The sequence below is a fragment of the Acomys minous genome (genome assembly GCF_964271855.1).
Source record: "Acomys minous genome assembly, chromosome: 11".
Taxonomy (NCBI): Eukaryota; Metazoa; Chordata; class Mammalia; order Rodentia; family Muridae; genus Acomys; species Acomys minous.
Genome location: NC_140492.1, coordinates 12332996 through 12350395, shown reverse-complemented (window position 1 = coordinate 12350395; position 17400 = coordinate 12332996). Strand labels below are relative to the sequence as shown.

General features: G+C 38.7%; 1 protein-coding gene across 2 annotated transcripts in view; it reads right to left on the bottom strand.

Moving 5' to 3' along the window:
• Window positions 1-3352: 3352 nt before the first annotated feature.
• ADAMTS5 (ADAM metallopeptidase with thrombospondin type 1 motif 5) overlaps window positions 3353-17400 on the bottom strand; it is a 41035-nt gene continuing 26987 nt past the window's right edge. For both annotated transcript variants that reach the window (XM_084802342.1, XM_084802341.1), the window contains 5 exons: window positions 14545-14828; window positions 12884-13067; window positions 12397-12572; window positions 10477-10652; window positions 3353-6815 (listed from right to left, as the gene is read on the bottom strand). In XM_084802342.1, coding sequence (XP_084658468.1) covers window positions 6248-6815; window positions 10477-10652; window positions 12397-12572; window positions 12884-13067; window positions 14545-14828 — 1388 coding nt within the window. In that variant the 3' untranslated portion in view covers window positions 3353-6247. The remainder of the gene's footprint in view (window positions 6816-10476; window positions 10653-12396; window positions 12573-12883; window positions 13068-14544; window positions 14829-17400) is intronic.

Below are 17400 nucleotides of genomic sequence, written 5' to 3'. Positions count from 1 at the left end.
AAAGAATGAGTGTGTCCTGGAAAATTAATGCATAAACTTACTATCAAATATGTAGAGCTTCTAATAAATTTCTCTTAAGATTCTAGGCTTACTTATAGCCTTAACTCCTTAAGGTTTTACCTGTAGTGAGATGATGTATAACTATGAGCCTCTTATGATGCTTGTGCTCCTGTTTCTGTACTTGGCAGGCACTAGGAGTTAGTACACTGACCAGAAGAATTCACATGCCAGAGAGCCACTGTTTTAGCTAAGGAACGATCCTGTCTGTGCTCAAGTAGATGATGAATGACAGAAATAACCGAGACCAGGCTTTATGCTACAAGTGTTGTGAGATATTTAAAACAAAGGAAAATAGTTTCCAACTCTAAGTTGTATTATATACAGTACATGCCTTAACCTATTTTACAATCCCTACTGGTTATGGACACCAAAACAACATTTAGATATAAGGTCCAATTTGACACATGAAAATGCTTTGCAAAATAAGAATGAAAAATTATTACAGTATAGGTCTAAAAGGGCTCAATTCAAATGTTTTCATGAGTATAAAAAAATGTTGGTGTGGACTGTGGACTGAGATATAGCAATGCTTTAAATAGCCAATTCCAATCTGAAGTTTGTCAAAGCTAAGGAGACATTTTAGTCAAAACCCATCTCCTTTTCCCCCAGATGTTTAGTTATTCAACTGCATCACGTGCATCACTTCCGGAGAGTGGAGACATGTGAATCTTCAGTATTTTTTCTTATCAGGGAAATGTGTTTTAAGACTTCTAAAGTCTGAGTTTGGCTTTCCTCATAGATAGTAATACAGAAATTTCAGTTTTGGTGACACTGCTTATGTCAAATGGGTTGTATTTCTGCCATTGACTTAGATACTTGGCAATATCTACTCACAAATCTATGTATGCTTTCCAACGGCCAATCAATAAGTCACTACTAAAATATAAGCAGTGTTTATTAGCTACTGACTGTAGCAAGCTGAACCAGCAATGCCCATGCCACATCTGAATGTACATTGCAGTACTGCAATAAAAAGACCTTGCCTTTCTAGAAGTCTAGCCGTACAATTTTACACATTTCTGAGAAGCCCTAGTCTCAACACACTCTCTGTATAGGCGCCAATGCTTCCAATGCAAGGATTAGAAAGAGGTTAAGATCTAGGCACTAAATGTTTGCTACGGCATGAAATATTACACTATTTAAAAAGACAATCCACTCACAGAAGTTTCTGTGGACTGTTGACAGCTTAGGAATTCAGAAACACCTTGATCAAATTCTTACCTGTCTCTCTTTAAGTTTTGATGACATCTTAAATGCCTTCAGAAATACCTTCTCGTAGAATGGCCATTAACTATGCTGACCTCTCAGACTCTGAGGATTAAATCGTGCCTTGATTCGACAAGAAGAGGAGATGTCTTTCTTGTAAATTGAATCGTGTTGAAACTGAAACTCAGTCAGAAATACTACATTTGATGTTATCGCTAAAGATCTTAGCACCTCTGTTACAGTAACAGTTTCTCAGTGGACACTACAAAGGAAAATGAAGTTAAAAACAGTGTGTTCTGAGGACAGGTCTCCTTGGAGTCCTGAGTCATTGGGTGTGTTGCCTAATAGGGGAATGGATCAGTTTTTTCCCTCTTAACCCATGAAGTCCACACATGTTGGTTACTAGAGTCGCAAGGTAGGGACCAGAGAGCAAACATATTGAAAAAGTGCTAATATATGACGAGGTCATGATTAACAGGTACACTAATGAATATGGTAAACTTGTACTCTCTCCTCACACACATAGGTGCCTTATTATCCCCATAATACCTGCAGTAGAATTATATTCCACACCAAGAGTCTACTACTTGGATTTTTGGTTCTGATTTGAATATTCTTATTCCTGTGCATTGCCTGAATAGTGCATAGACTCATATTGTAATATGTTCTCATCGTTTGACTGAGTATGATATATGGACTGATGTGTTCTTTGGTGACATGTTTCAATAAGGCATGTCTATGCTTCATGTTAGTAAGGGATCATTAGCACAGTTGTTTAGGACTATTCAATTAGGACTACTTGTTTGATTCTCTAGAACTGTAGACTGTTGGTCAATGATAAAAATAATATAGAAAGCATACAAGCTCCTTTTCTGTGTGTTTCAATGATAAAATTCCTTTAATATGGCTTTGCATTTGACTTGAATGAGCTATCTTTGATCTTATGGGAATTTCTTTTCTTTTGCAGCCGTGAAAGACTCAAAGTTGCAATGCATTTTGTTTGACCCCCATGTCATTATAAAGAGCTATGGTATTAATATATTATGGTAGTGCTGTTTTGCCAAGTTCTCAACTGTGAGTAAAACTAAGTGTTGTACTCCTTGTATTCTAGCAATGAGCTGTAGTCATAGTGCACACCCTGGACTTCTGAACCTGACGATAGCCCTCATTTCTTATCCTGACTGACCTTGTTAACTTGCTAACAAGGAAGTGATTAATGGAGGAACATCAGAGCTGGAGATTGACCCAGTGAATTGCCAAGTGGGCCCAAGAGTGCTTGACCTTATGGCTAGAACTGGACTGTGGAATTACATCACAGATGAGGGGCTGTTACCTGAGCTGTGCCTGCTTGTCCCAGGTCCTTTCACTTCAGGAGATTGGACAGTAGTAAGAAGCTACACTCTGAAGTGTAAGTCACATCGACAATGTTACAACTTTCATTATCAGAATCACACAAAGCCGTTTGGTTGGAGGTCACCTGTGAAATCTCTACAGATAACAGGGGCTAAGTCACAGTATTTTGAGGAGCTGTTTCTAAAGCTGTAAGACTTTGTGTTAATCATTCCTTAATTCACTTAGAAGTTGAATAACTCAGAAGTGTGCAAAACTTTCATATGATACATGAACAACTCCTTCTACATATTTATCAGCAATGTGAATGAAAATGATTCTGGTCCTTCTCCCAAAACAGGGGGATTTGCTGTATATCCAAGACTGACCTCAAATTGATAATCCTCCTCCCCAGCTTCCACAGTGCTCTCGTTACACTTGAACTATTTCTGTTCCACACCTGACTCTCGATATGCCTTAGTTTCTGTAGGGCGCTTCTAAGCTATCTATGCTCACTAGTTAAAAACTTGCAACTTGCTCGATTAAATACACATTTTTAGAACTTGTGACCCAAAAAAGCCAATGTTAACGACATTTAGATGGCCTATTAAAAAGTGATAAGTAAGGAATACTATCAGCCATGGAAGATTAAATTTAAGAGAGTGGCAGACTAAAAACACATGCGGAATATACACACATACACCTGTTTCACACAGAAAGCCTTCTGTAAAAGAAAAATACAAAGTCACCAGTGCGGTATGTTATATACTCACAAAGTGCACTTTATACACAAGAAGCATAAATTAAAAAAATAGGACAACAGCAAAACATTTTAAATATAGAAGAATTTGCACATAATTTTTGTTAAATAAGAATAAATAATCTCTTCACAGAAATTCACATAGCAGTTGCAAAAACAATAAATTACTTATTTTTCAGTGCTGCAACTTTTTATTTTGTTTATGTTATCCCTCAATTCTTAGTTTAAAACTGTTTCCACAGGAAGGCAGTAGATGTTGAATCTGTTAAACATATTGTAAAAATGTTCTTATGCTTCCGAGCAACAAGAAGGGTTAATGTGACATTTGCTGCTCTAAAAAGACAAAGTGCTGTTTTATTCTGGGCTCCCTTGAACTTACTGAAACTTACTCTAAAGTGATTCTTTATGAAAGTGAAATTAGATGTTTTGTAACCTGAGCATTGTCTTTTTAAAATCCCCTCCCCCACCTACATCCATCACCCTAAATCAATGCCTCTGAAAAATTCAAGATACATAATGGGAAGTCAGAAGACACAGCACAAATCAAACTGCACACAACTGGAGTTTATTACAGGTTTTCTCCCCTCACTCATTACTCTTTCCACTTTTCTGGCATTCCATTTTTCTGAATCTGTTTGCTTTGTCTCTTTCCTTAGGAATTTTATATACATTCCTCTGCCAATATAAGATAGTCATTTTAAAGAGTTAAGAAAATCCTTTCAGACATAGAATAGTGGTTTATCTGTTCTTTCTTCTCTACGATTATTTTATGTGAAGTATAAAACTTCATTATTTTAGGGAAGAGTAACTGATGGGAAAATTCTATTAAAATCTATAAAGATTGTATAGGGAATCAGAGCAGGATACAATCACATTTATCTTCTTTTTAATATAACCACAAAAGATAAAATAGGAATTGTGTCATATTTAAGCTACTTGGTTCATATTGTTTTCAAAATTGGAAAAAGGTACATTAAACTATTCTCTCTATAGAGCTAAAAAATCAATGTAATCTTTAATCTTTTGTCTATAACTGGAGACAGCCAACTAATATAGGCTACCAGTTCAGTACAGGTTGAAGTTCTTGATGTAAGGATACCAGGCAGTTAGAATCTAATGGATGATGGTTGCTTTGGAAGGCCATTGATCTGGTCCACAAGCTAATTTCTTAAAACAAACAACAACAAAACCCCCTAAGACTTTCATTCTTTCTTTTTGGTCTGCTGAAATAAAGGTAATATAGAGTAATTAATTACATAATTCTTTATATTAAAGTATCTTATAATAAAAATAAATTCTCATAGGTTTAGTGGAATTCCAGCAAGGATTTCTTTAAATCCTTATATGCAAATCTTTAACAGTAGGCACATTTGGTATGATCACTATAAAAGTTACATAAAACAATTCGCTTTGAAGTATTTCACAAAGAAAAAAGAAATCCCAGTGGAATAAAAGACCTTGTTATTTGAGTTATTAGAGGGAGTTGTGCAATGTGCTGTCTAAAGGAGATTTTCTGTGTATGATTATTATTATGCATTTTCAAAATTCAACCTTCCAGCATAGGAGAAAGACTTCCTGAAAAACCCTTACATTTCATCACTTATATACTCCCTCACTGGTAGAGTTAAACACTTTCCAATTGGGAAAATTCTCTAATACAGTAGGTGTATGATTATATTTTTCAAGTGATGAGAAAATTGCCTATGGTGTGGAAACAGTCTTATTAATGCTAGCCAGTTAGTTTGGTTTCTTGAATTAATTGAATTAAAACCCATTGCTCCTCCCAGGTAAGGCTAAACATGAAATGATTATGATATTAGTCTTAGAACCAGTCAACATATAACAACATGCCTTTTCCATCCCTTGGGGAAAACAAACAAGCAAACACAAACATTTGAAAGAGTGGCTAAGAAGAGGTATGCTGGTGCGGAAGGTGCTGGATGGGACAGACAAGTTGATGCTGTGTGTTCTGCACGTTTGCTACACATCGTGAGATATCAGCTAGGAGACACAGACAGTAAGCAGCTGTGAAAATATAAATTGAAAACACAGTGACATGTTTTTTTTCTTTTAAATCCCAATACAAGGAAACTAATTTTTAGACCCTTGGATATTGATCACATAAACACAGGAAGACACAATTTCTACACCCAATGATACAGTAATCTGGCTGGCTGCCTGAAAAAAATACAGACGGTCAAAAGGTGAGAGTACGTGGACCCATGTATGTGTTTAAATGACCAGACACACACAGATCCTTTCCCTTTTTAGAATTTCTCAGAAGATGCTTGCTGTCAAAATGGTTTTTAACTAAAATGTCATGTCCTGCAAACTGACAATGTACAAAAAATCTTATTTAACAGCAGCAAGTTCTTGTTTTCCAGTAAATCTTCCACAGCTTTTTCTGGAAGCTAGTAGTTGAAATAGCTGCAGACCTACTTTGGTCAAATACTTTGCTATAGAAATATATATTAACAGGACCAAGTATATAAAGTGACGAGGGCGGATGCAGTACAGACAGTAAAAATAAGATGTGAGTCGCGGCTGAACATGATTATGGTGCCTTTGAAGATATTCTGTAAGAGGTAGGTGACAAGATTTCTCTGCCATCTTCGAATGTCCCCAATTCTACATTCATCATGTGTGTCTCCTTTGTGCAGGCCCATGGATGTTCCATAACTCCCACGTTTTCTGTATTCCAAGGTCACTGTCATGTCATGAAGTAGTGCGTATCTTTTGGGCAGAGGGCAGATTCTGCCAAAACTCGACTCCTGGTGACAATGACATGGAGGCCCAATTTTCTGTGCTTCGTGTAGGCCTTGTCTGCACGACAGCTGTATCTGTGACGTGACGATCCTCCAGGTGTCTCAGCGCATGAGAGCAAACCGCAGGCTAACACTTCTTCAGCAAGCATTGCTTAAATGCTGAAGGCCGCTGAGAGAGAACACATCCTTTTGCCAGTTTCCTGTTTCCATCCTGGCACTGCACGGTCCTGGTGTGCCAGCCTGTGTCACAGGTCCTAGAGCAGGCCAGCCACGGGCCTGTCACCCACTGCAGTTGTGGAGTGTGAGGTCCCACTTTGTTGATGCCATGGCTAATGACAGAGTTTACTTTTTGAGTGGACTTCTTGGGAACAAAAAAGCTGTAGCGAACATCTAGCGCTTTAGTTGGGTCAGTTGCAAGGATCTGCACGATCAGAATTTCTTTTGTGGCTGCATAGCCCATCCCGTGTAAGAAATCATCTCTCTGGCTCCACCCGCTGTAGTTCATGACTGTGCCGTTGATGTCTATGATAGTCTCTGAAGTGGAGATCATGTACTTGCCGTTGATAAGGTACTCACCGCTTTTCTTCTTTAGGGCTAAGTAAGCAGTGAATCTAGTCTGGTCTTTGGCTTTGAACTGTCGGACTTTTATGTGCGTTGCTCCTTCAGGGATCCTCACTACATCGGTATAACCCTTACTGTAGGCAGGAATGTCCACACGGGAGGTCAAGAAAAGAAAGGGGGCAATGAGAGAATTAGTATGTACCTATAGGTAAATAAACAAAACAAAAAATTTCTAAAACTTTTCCCTCATCAAAACACAAAACTTATATATTATTTTTTATTATGTTATATTAGATTAATTTAAGAACTTAAATTTAAGCTGGTATCAAAGTTTTTCATATCTGTTTTTGTTGAGACATCCAAAACCAAGATGATACTAGCACCCTGTGCATATTTGAAAATAGGTTTAGAGACTCATATGATAATTTCATCTTTATTTTTACCACATTGGTGCATGTGTACTACATTGGCAAAGGTGTTTTATACACTTCCAGAACAGGCACAAGGTAGGCAATATGTGAGTATAAATGAATAAATCTGTTTCAGTTAATATGATAGAAATATTTAATACTATACAATCCTCAGACTGGGCTCACCAGCAAATATTTCAGTATGCCCTAATCCTGTGCCTCGGGCCAGGTAAATCTTTGCCTCTCAAGATGAGCTGCAGGGGTCATTCTTAGAGGTCTGATCCAAGGTGTGGGCTTATTTAGTTACTAGTTGAATTGGCTTCAGAACAAACCGAGGCTCCGCCTTTAGAAGCCTTACTAGATTTAATGATGCAGGCAGCTGAATCAAAGGCAAAGTTTTGTCACTAGATCATAAGTGATTACTATTCTTCTTACAATATTCGATTTTAATGCCCTATGATTTTTTTTGAAAGTTTAGTCTTCACCCAACTTTATGGTAAATTGAATGAGGTGTTGAATTGGGTAAAAAAATTATAACCTGGTCTTGAAACATACATCATCTGCTCAGGAAGATCAACGACCATCTCTAATATCCATAAACCTAAACCTTGTTGACCTCTAACACACATGCTTATTATTAAGTACCAGGAGAGAACACCAATAAGAAGGGCTTATTTTTTACCCCAAGAGCTTATGCTTTTATAAGGAGCCATAATAAAGTTTAAAGATATATTATTAGTTAATATGACTTTAAATGTTTCCTAAATAGAAATAGCATTGATTGTGCAGATTGATTGTTATGAAATTACATTGAGTAATTTTTTTTTGGTTTTTCAAGATAGGGTTTCTCTATGTTATATTAGCCATGCTAGACTTGCTTTGTAGACCAGGCTGGCCTCAAACTCACAGCGATCCACCTGCCTCTGCCTCCCGAGTGCTGGGATTAAAGGCATGTGCCCCCACGCCCAGCTCCGTAATTTCTAATTCTTAGTTGAGATTCAGGATTATATGTCAAAAATTTAATTGCGTATATACTGACTTGGAAAGCAAGCTTATTATCAAAGAAGATCCCGTGTCTACCAGGCATCTGACTGTAGTGTCTGTCTCACACACATGTCAGAACTTCTGAGGTTTGGGGACAGCAGGGCTACTTGAAAGGTATTTCTGATTCTGCCTACCTGGATTCATTATCTTTATATTTTTACCAATATGTAAGATATTTTTGGTAATGTCTAATATTGATAGATTATACACAAATCTACAAGGTCTTCATTGTCAGAATGATTGTTGGGCATGATGTCACAGTTTACACACAACAGGAAGTGAGAATATAATAGAAATCTTTAAATGACTACGTTACAGAGCACATCATTGTCAGTGCTGGCCTTAAGAGGAGACCCCTTGTATAAATGTATCTTATAAAATCTAACCATTAAAAAAAATAAAAGATGACCATTGAGGGGAGGAATTTCATGCATGCCAGCTGCCTTCATCGTGAACATCTTCACCATGGCGTGTGACTTCAAACACATATATATTAGTTAAAAATTCAGAAAACGTAAAAGTATTGCATTTAGCACTCTAAAAAGTAGTTTTTAACTTTATGTTGAAGAACACATGGGGTACAATTGGGGAGGTATCATCTAAAAAATAAGATTCCTTGTTGTAAGTCATATTCTTTCTCTATCATCTTCCTTCTCTACCTCTTTTCTATGTTTCTTTCTTTCTCTCTCCTTAATCTCTTTCTTTCCCTCCTTTTCCCTCCCCTCCCCTCCTCCCCCCTCCCTTTCTTTCTTTCTTCCTTTCCTTTCTTATATCACAAAATGTCCCTCACAAAGCACCTCTGCTCTGTTTTGGCATTCACCCACTATGTAGAATCATATAAGTCTTAAATTTTCAAGTTTTATTTTCCTAATTTGTGAAATAAAAGTTTGAGGTACTAATCTGTAAGCTGTCTTGCATATTGGAAATGCGAAAAGACCAAATATAACTGGATCTTCAGGGTTGGTATATCATGATGCGACGCAGTCAAATGGTTCTGATTTCATTATTTAGGAAGATTAATAATATGTATTTACAGTCAGAATAATTCTTCAGCTATGTGTTTTAAAATCATATCAAACATAAATTTTAGTTTATCAAAGGAGACTTCTTAGTGAACTCTTGTTGAGGTGGTTGGTAAATTGCTGACAAACGAAAACCACCCTACATGAGCACGCGGGCACACACCACCTATATACTCAACATGGGAAAGATCTGTCTGACCCTTCAGCTATGACAGGCATCCTCCTGAGGACAGTGCTGTAGCTGATTTCAGAAACTGTAATTTCTGTTCTCACTTGTTTGAACCAAAAGTGTGGGAGCAGAAGACCACGCTGTGTGTCTGTCCTTACGGAGCAGACAGAAACCAGGTCATGCCCTCTAAAATGGGATGGTTGCAACAGCATCTCGATAAACTTACATTTTGCAAGAGGAGATATTTTCTGAAGAAAAGCACATAGTCTAGTGAGAATTCTTTTGCTATAAAAATAGTAAAGGAAGCCAGGAGTGTCATCTTACACCTGAGATCCCCGCACAGGGACAAGATGATGACTGGACATTCAGGGTTTACCTGGTCTACATAGCAAGGTCATGTCTCAGGGAAAATCAATAGAAGCAATAGAAGGGAGGGACAGAGGAGGGAGAAAGCATGATGTTGGGACGGAACATTCTGGTGTCTAGTAGAAGTTGGAAGAGTGGGTGTGTGTGTGGCCAAAATACACTATATACATGTATAAAATATATTAGAATATATTAAACATATATTAGAATATATTAAACATATCATGAAAGGGGACAAAGGATGGCTCAGTGGTTAACAGCATTGTGGATGCTTTTCCAGAGGACTTGGAACCCACGTGGTAGCTCACAACTTTCTACACCTCCAGTTCTCGGAGATCAGATGCCCTCTTCTGTTCTCCTCCAGTTCAAGGCATGCAAATGGTGCACAGACGTGCACACAGACAAAACACCCATACACATAAAATAAAACTTAAAAATACTATAAAACTAAGCTAAGGCCAATCATGCCTCCCTATGCAAGGCTTTGGGAAATGCACTTTTGTTGGGCACCACTTAATGGAACAGTGCACGTGTTTTTCTTTTTTTCTCTCTAATCCTAAATTCTTGGTTCCATGGCCATTGTAGTTTATCTGCTTCCAGAAGCATTTAACGTTTTCGTCTATTCAGCTCTTCTCCTCCCCTTCTCATACGCAGTATGCACTGTTAAAAACCACATTAGACCTTCTCCTACAAAGAGATGATGAGGTAACGTGTCTCCTACATCATCTTTGCAGGAGTGTAAAACCTTGTTTAGTTCATGAGGGCTAGGGGGCTATCATGTTACCTTTTTTTATTGAAGGTTCCAATAACCTTTGTACAACTGGAGTTGTCCCCTCCACATACTCCACACTTGTCATGCTGTAGCTTTGAGCCAATGATGCCGTCACAGCCAGTCCTCACGCACCTCCCTCGGACACACACGGAATTGCTATATGGCCGGCATTCAGTCCCATCTGTGACCTGCGTATGGCAAAGACATCAGCAATAAGGATATCTGGCCTCTGGTTCTTTTACTTAAGAAGAAAGTTGTAATTTGTGACCTCTTATTGTAATAAGTAATACAATCAAAAGCAACGTAGACATTCCTCAGAGGTTAAGAACATACATCGCTCTTACAGGAGACACAACTGCAGTTGCCGCTACTTATGACAAGTGACTCACAGCAACCGTAACTTCCATTTTACGGGAAGAATCCAATGCCTTTGGCCTCTCCAGGAACCCTCTGTTACCTGCACATGCCAACACACAAACACACACACACACACACACACACACACACACACACACACACACACACACACCACATATTTTTATTAGGAAGTCTGGTTATACACTTTCTTGAACTTCTTGGTTAATATGTTTGGTGATTCAGTTTAATAATCTCCATTTTAGTACTCATGACACAGTCCCACTGTATCATCTTGGCTTTTCACATTAGGGAAAAGACTCTCTTATCTGCATGGGGGAATACTGCTCCTGGAGCGATCTGAACATTAGAAGCTTAAGAATACAAAGATTCTTCTTTGCTGTTTAACTGTTAGTTTAGCGGCAAATTTGAAATTTTAGACCCATTTAAAACCCTTTCATGCTCACTGTGTGTTGAATGCTCAGGCATCAAAGTAAAGACAAACAGACTCATGTGGAAAACAGAACTTGGGGAGGGATGTTTCCAAAAGGTTTGTAAATAGAGTGAGTACTTGGTTCTGAATTAAGGAAATAGAGTATGTTGTTGTTTCAAAGCCATTTAAAACATAGCATGCACAGAAACAGGCCTGTGCTTGTGTGCATACATGTTCACATATATTTAAATATACATTTTAAACTTGGGTGCATATGATTCTTTCAGACTTGTGTGTATGTGAGTTTGTGTGTTTATTTGCAAGTTGAAGTAGAATATCCCTCAAAGTGTTAACAATTTTCTTCCTGGTTATAATTCTAGCTTTTTATTTCTGTATAATGTTTTAAGAAAAGTGTATTACTTCATGACTAAATAGATATATTAAAACATACATGAATTGGAGGTGGAATGATTTTTCAGGGGCATATGGTATAGAGACATAGTTATACAGATACAGCTGAAGGCTGATTTCAGAGGTGTTTTTAAATGAGTCGTATGTTTGAAAATTAAATAAATGGTGTTTGTAAGTTGCTTCATGATAAAGAAAATAATAAAAAAAATCCCTTTAGTGTATGTAGAAAATGTTTATCTGTGAAAATATGAAATTACCACTCGCATATCTTGTAATGTAAATGACAAGAAGGACTTTGGTTCCTGGTGAAGTCTTTAGATTTACTCTACTCAGGTCAGAGACAATGGCCTTCAAGCCTACCGTCAACACATAAACTCTTAAGTAAATTGCTAGAACATGGAAATCTTTCTTCCCAGTAGCCCATCACAAAATTTTCCTGGAAAATGTATGTTCATTCTGAGGCTAATTTGAAGATAGTATTCTAATTTATCTTCCCAGACAGTGAACTACACCTTTCAAAAAAATTGATTTTTAAAACATGTACTTGTTCTGTTAAAATGTTTTAGTTCGTTGTATAAAGTTTGCAAATTCAGAAATTATAGAGATGGAAATAAAACTCTTCCAAATCTAACTGTTCTGGAAGTAATGACTGTGTACATTTGGCTACAGACTTTATTCTATGATGTAATTTCTTCCCAGGATGCCTATGGCTTTGGACAGAGAGAGGTAGTTACCTTTGGAGAAAAGACCACATAGTAGCCAGTGCCCTTGGCTCTGCAGGTAAGTTTGCACACATCTGCTGGCAGGACACCTGCATACTTAGGAACCCATTCCACAAATGTTTTGATTCCTTTTGCATCAGACTGATAGCCATTTTTGGCCTCACATTGCTCATGACGAAAAGATTTACCTGTGAGACAAAATACGTGACATCCATACTTCATTAATCTTAACAGAATATATTAATGATTTCTGTACTGGAAAATACTCTATGCACCACTGTTTAAAGTACCTTCATATATTGAAAACACAGGTGTAGTCTCTTATCCCTTGCAGACTCTGTGGTCTGTGACAATAATTCAAAAACCACCCTCATATTTGTTATAAGTTTACATATAAGTGGCTCTATGTAGGACTGATGTTAGTTCTCCCTTGCTTATTTCTACTAAAATAGGGACTGCACATGACACATGTGGTTCCTGGCGTCTGGAGGCAGCTTACCATTGGGTGGGCAGGGTGTGACACTGCAGGACCGGTATATGGCCCTCTTCCCTGTGCAGTAGCGGCCACTGTTTCGAGGTGCAGGATTATTGCAATGGCGGTAGGCAAACTGCACTCCTCCCCCACACGAACGAGAACACTGGCCCCAGGGGCCCCAGGACCCCCAGTTTCCGTGGCTTGATGTCTGAAATAGGAAGCAGAAGATAATTGAGCTCGTTTTGCAAAAATATCCCACTCGTATGTATCATCCCAGTTAAGGTATTTCGCAGTGCTAAGCAAGTCACTTTTTTTTTTTTTTTTTAGGACCTTGTGTTTAACAGCGAAGGATCTAAGGTTCACCCTAAGTAATGAGCACATGTCACGGATTACATCCTATCTCCTCCAGTCATTGTACATCCGGCCTTCGGATGCTGCAGAAGTCTTATTCGTAATCACAGATACCTATTAACATCCTTTGTACTTTCATCTTGGACAAATAATGGAAAATGCATCATGCTGATCTTTGTATGACCTTCTATCTAGTCCTCAAATTCTGAGGTCCCTTTGTTGACATCACACATTCTGCCTATGATACACTCTGCCTCATACATGAATGCATTTGAGCTGGGCTTGGCTAACTTCCCCATTAGGTGTGGCGGACAAGGAAAGGCACCTTCAGCCTATGCATTCATATAGTCCAATAGAAAGAGACCCTAGACACCACACTCTGCGTTTCTTCCTGTGAGGACACTGCATGGTGAAGCTGAGAGACTATAGTAGGCGTAATAGTATAAGCTATTCTGAGTAGGAAATATGAGCTCCTGGTTGCCTGTGTCAGGATATCTGACAAGACACAAGCATTGTGAACTGTCTGTTGCATTGTGAACATACTCTTGAGGACAGCCTCGAGGGCACCACAGCTCCTAATACTACATGAATTTTCTGTCGGGAGAAAGTGACTGTCCGTAGTTGTATAAGATATGAGCCAGGACTAGAGTCTCTGCTGTGCTACTGTTTCCTCGTTGACTTTCAGTAGACACGTTCTGATAACATTGCTAAGAAGATTTTAAAAGTGTGCTTCCTTGGCTAGTGCCATAGTCTGAGCGGGACTCCTGGGCCCAAATCTGTGTACTCTGGTGCCTCATATTTGACCACGTCCCCTGGATGGAGAGGCCTGGTGGCACTCAGAGGAAGGACAGCAGGTTACCAAGAAGAGACTTGATACCCTATGAGCATACACAGGGGGAGGAAATCCCCCTCAGGAACAGTCATAGGGAGGGGAATAAGGGGAAAGTGGGAGGGAGGGAGGAATGGGAGGATACAAGGGATAGGATAACCATTGAGATGTAACATGAATAAATTAATAAAATAGAATTTAAAAAATGAAAAAAAAAGTGTGCTTCCTAAAGCACTGTAAGTGTCTTCTTTTTTTTTCTACTGAAATTTGTCCTGTGTTTATTTGTGAAAACTTAGAGTTTTTCCAAGACAGCCCTGTTAGTTGCATGTTTTCCTTTGGTTATAATCAGGGCTGGTATGGGTGGGAGGTGAAGTTTGATAGATTATCGAAGGACAAAAACCTTTTAACTAGGAAATGAAGTCCTCCGATGACAATGACCATGAATGTCTGGAAAAGCATTCCCTGTGCCAGTCTCTAGGCTTTAGTTGACAAGAAAACCACTTACTGAGTAATATTTTTTCTTAGTTTTGTCCACACATTTGCCCTGCAGGCAGATTCTGCCCTTCCCGCAGGGCGTGCCCTCCACTGCAGGCAGCTTTTTGGTCAGACACACCATTTGGCCTTGTCGTACCACAGCACACCACAGCCGGGCACAGACATCCATGCCAGGGCACACAGAGTACTCAGGCCCAAAGGTCAAGTTGCACTGCTGGGTGGCATCGTAGGTCTGTCCTGGGAGTTCCTCGGGACCCAGAATTTGCTTCCGTGGAAGGTCAAGCAAACAGTTACCTAAGAGAGTAATAGAGATTTAGAATCAACCAGGGTTTAGGTTTCAAATTGCTATAATCAGTGACCTAAAAATTAAATGTTTCAGGAGGTGTCAAAACATGATGAACCCGCAAGTCAGTAGAGTGGTCCTAGGGGATGCAGTGGGCAGGGCTGACCATCTGTTTGGATTAGAAAATTCTCTTAGAGTGATGTGTTCTGTGAGTGGCTATTATGATGGAACTAAGGCTGTTATTGCTACTCTTCTCTGTGACTATTTGGTAATAATGAGTTCTAAAAACAGCCACTGAGGGGATGAGAAAGGGCTTAGAGGGACGCTAATGGTGAGCTTCATAGTGACCGCGCCATTTACAGCTTCAAGCAAATCTCACTGGTGACATTCCACACTCTCAAGTCCTCACTCACTTCTTACCCATAGCCTATCTCCCAGCCTGTAACAGATGATGACACCTCAGGCCGTTATTGATTCTTGTGCTCATTGAATAACCACTTACCAAATGCTCAGGATGTTCTAGACACAAATAAGGTGTCAATAATTAAAAAAAAAATGAGGCACACCCTGTTCTGCTCCTCAATAAAGGAAAAGAAAGACTAAATGAGTATTTCCCCAAGGCTTGCAAAATTTGTAATAAAAGACTTTCAAGATCCATAGAATAAAGTGATAATTAACACACACACACACACACACACACACACACACACACACACACACACACACACAAGCCTTTGATAATTTGGACCAGAAGTCTAATCTTTACCTCTGCATTTCTATTAAGTCTGTTTATCATGGTCTTGTTGACTATTTAGGGTGACAACAAAAAGCAGATGGCGTCTTGCTGCATGGCAAAAATGGATGTGGTAGGGTCAGGCAAACAGGGATGCTGTGGAGAATTCACAAAGGCTGGAACATCTCCTTTTCACTCAAAATGCTTCCCAATCCCAGTGAGCAGAAATCATTTTCTTCACCCTATACTCAGGCACAGGACCCTATTGGCTTCTGTGTTTTTAATTATTTTTCACTTGATTACAAAATGCACACTCATTATAACAGCAATCACAACTAACATCACACACTCAGAAATCTTTACATATATAAACTTATTTAATTCACAGGACATCAACTTACTCTTTTTATTTATCTTAAAGACAACTTGAGAAGCAAACTATCAATTTCTCACCCAACATTATGGAGTTATTAGGGCTTGGTGCTCAAGGCCTACCATTCTCCTGCCATGCCAGGGTTTCTCTGTTAGGCATATAGAAAGATGTCTTGCTTTCTGAGGGGCTAACACACATACAGATTCTTTAAGTGATAGATATTGTGCCTCAGGCTAGAAACAGCTGGTTTAGCATCTAATCCTGGTAAAATACCAAATGCTTATGTGCTCTGAGCCAAACTGAGTTAACCTCTCCCTAATTTATTTATGAGACCTGTGAGATGCTTATTTTTTTCATGATGTACTGTAAGGATAGAATTAGATTTGAAAAATTAAAGAAAAAACAGAAAATGACGAAGCAATAATAGTTGGTTCTATGTTCAAGCCAACTGAAAACCACTTAGATATGGCAGCCAATACCATTTATTTAACGAACACTTGTCCATATTCGAATCCTTGCACTGAAAAAAAAAAACTATTCAGCGTGTTTCAAGTGAACTGCAAACATTTTTACAACTGCACTCAAGTTCAAGAGAACACCATACACCTATTTGTCCATCTGTGATAGAGGCATTATATGAAGATGAATAAGTAGCAAAATTCCCATTTAACTAGGCCAGAGTGTTTGAAGAGGTAAAGCTTCTTAAGGCCAGCCAGAAAAAGCATTAAAAATGAGAATCTCGCCAAAGAGAACTTAAGGAGAAAAACATCAAGTTAAAAGAAAAACATTAACTTCCAGTCAATAGGAAAGAATGATAGTAAAACCTCACTAAGCGTTCTTTATGGGACAGAGGAAGAGTAGGCACTTTGGAACTCTGGGAAAAATGTTATCTTCACTGCTACATGAGCCGGCTGCTGTGTAAACCAGAGAGGCCTTAGCAGATTGCTGATGTTAGGACACTGTCAACAAATCTCAGAATCAGCAAGAATGCTTTCCAGGTCTTCAAAACGGCTGTTTCAATGTTTTTCCCACTTAAAAAAAAAAAGTACAGACTAGAGGCTGCATAACAAGGTATTTAGCTGGAAAGACTCAACCATGTATAGACAAACAGGGCACGGATCTGCCTCATTTATAGTGAACCAGAGTAAGTGAACCTCTCAAGATGGATGCACAGTCACTGGTGCCCACCCCACTTTACGGGAGATTATGAGCTAGGAGGAATGTAGGATGCAAGTAATTTGGAATCAGTCTTTGATAAGGGCTCCTGGCCATGAAATGTGTCTTTACGAAGCTTAACTCAGTACAAGTAAAATAGCGTATTTTCCATAGGGAGAGGAATAAAGGGAAAATGGGAGGGAGGGAAGAATACAAGGGATGGGATAACCTTTGAGATGTAACAAGAATAAATTAATAAATTTTTTTAAATAGCGTATTTTCTTTAGAAGTTACATGGGAGTGATAGTTTCTTGTTTAAAAT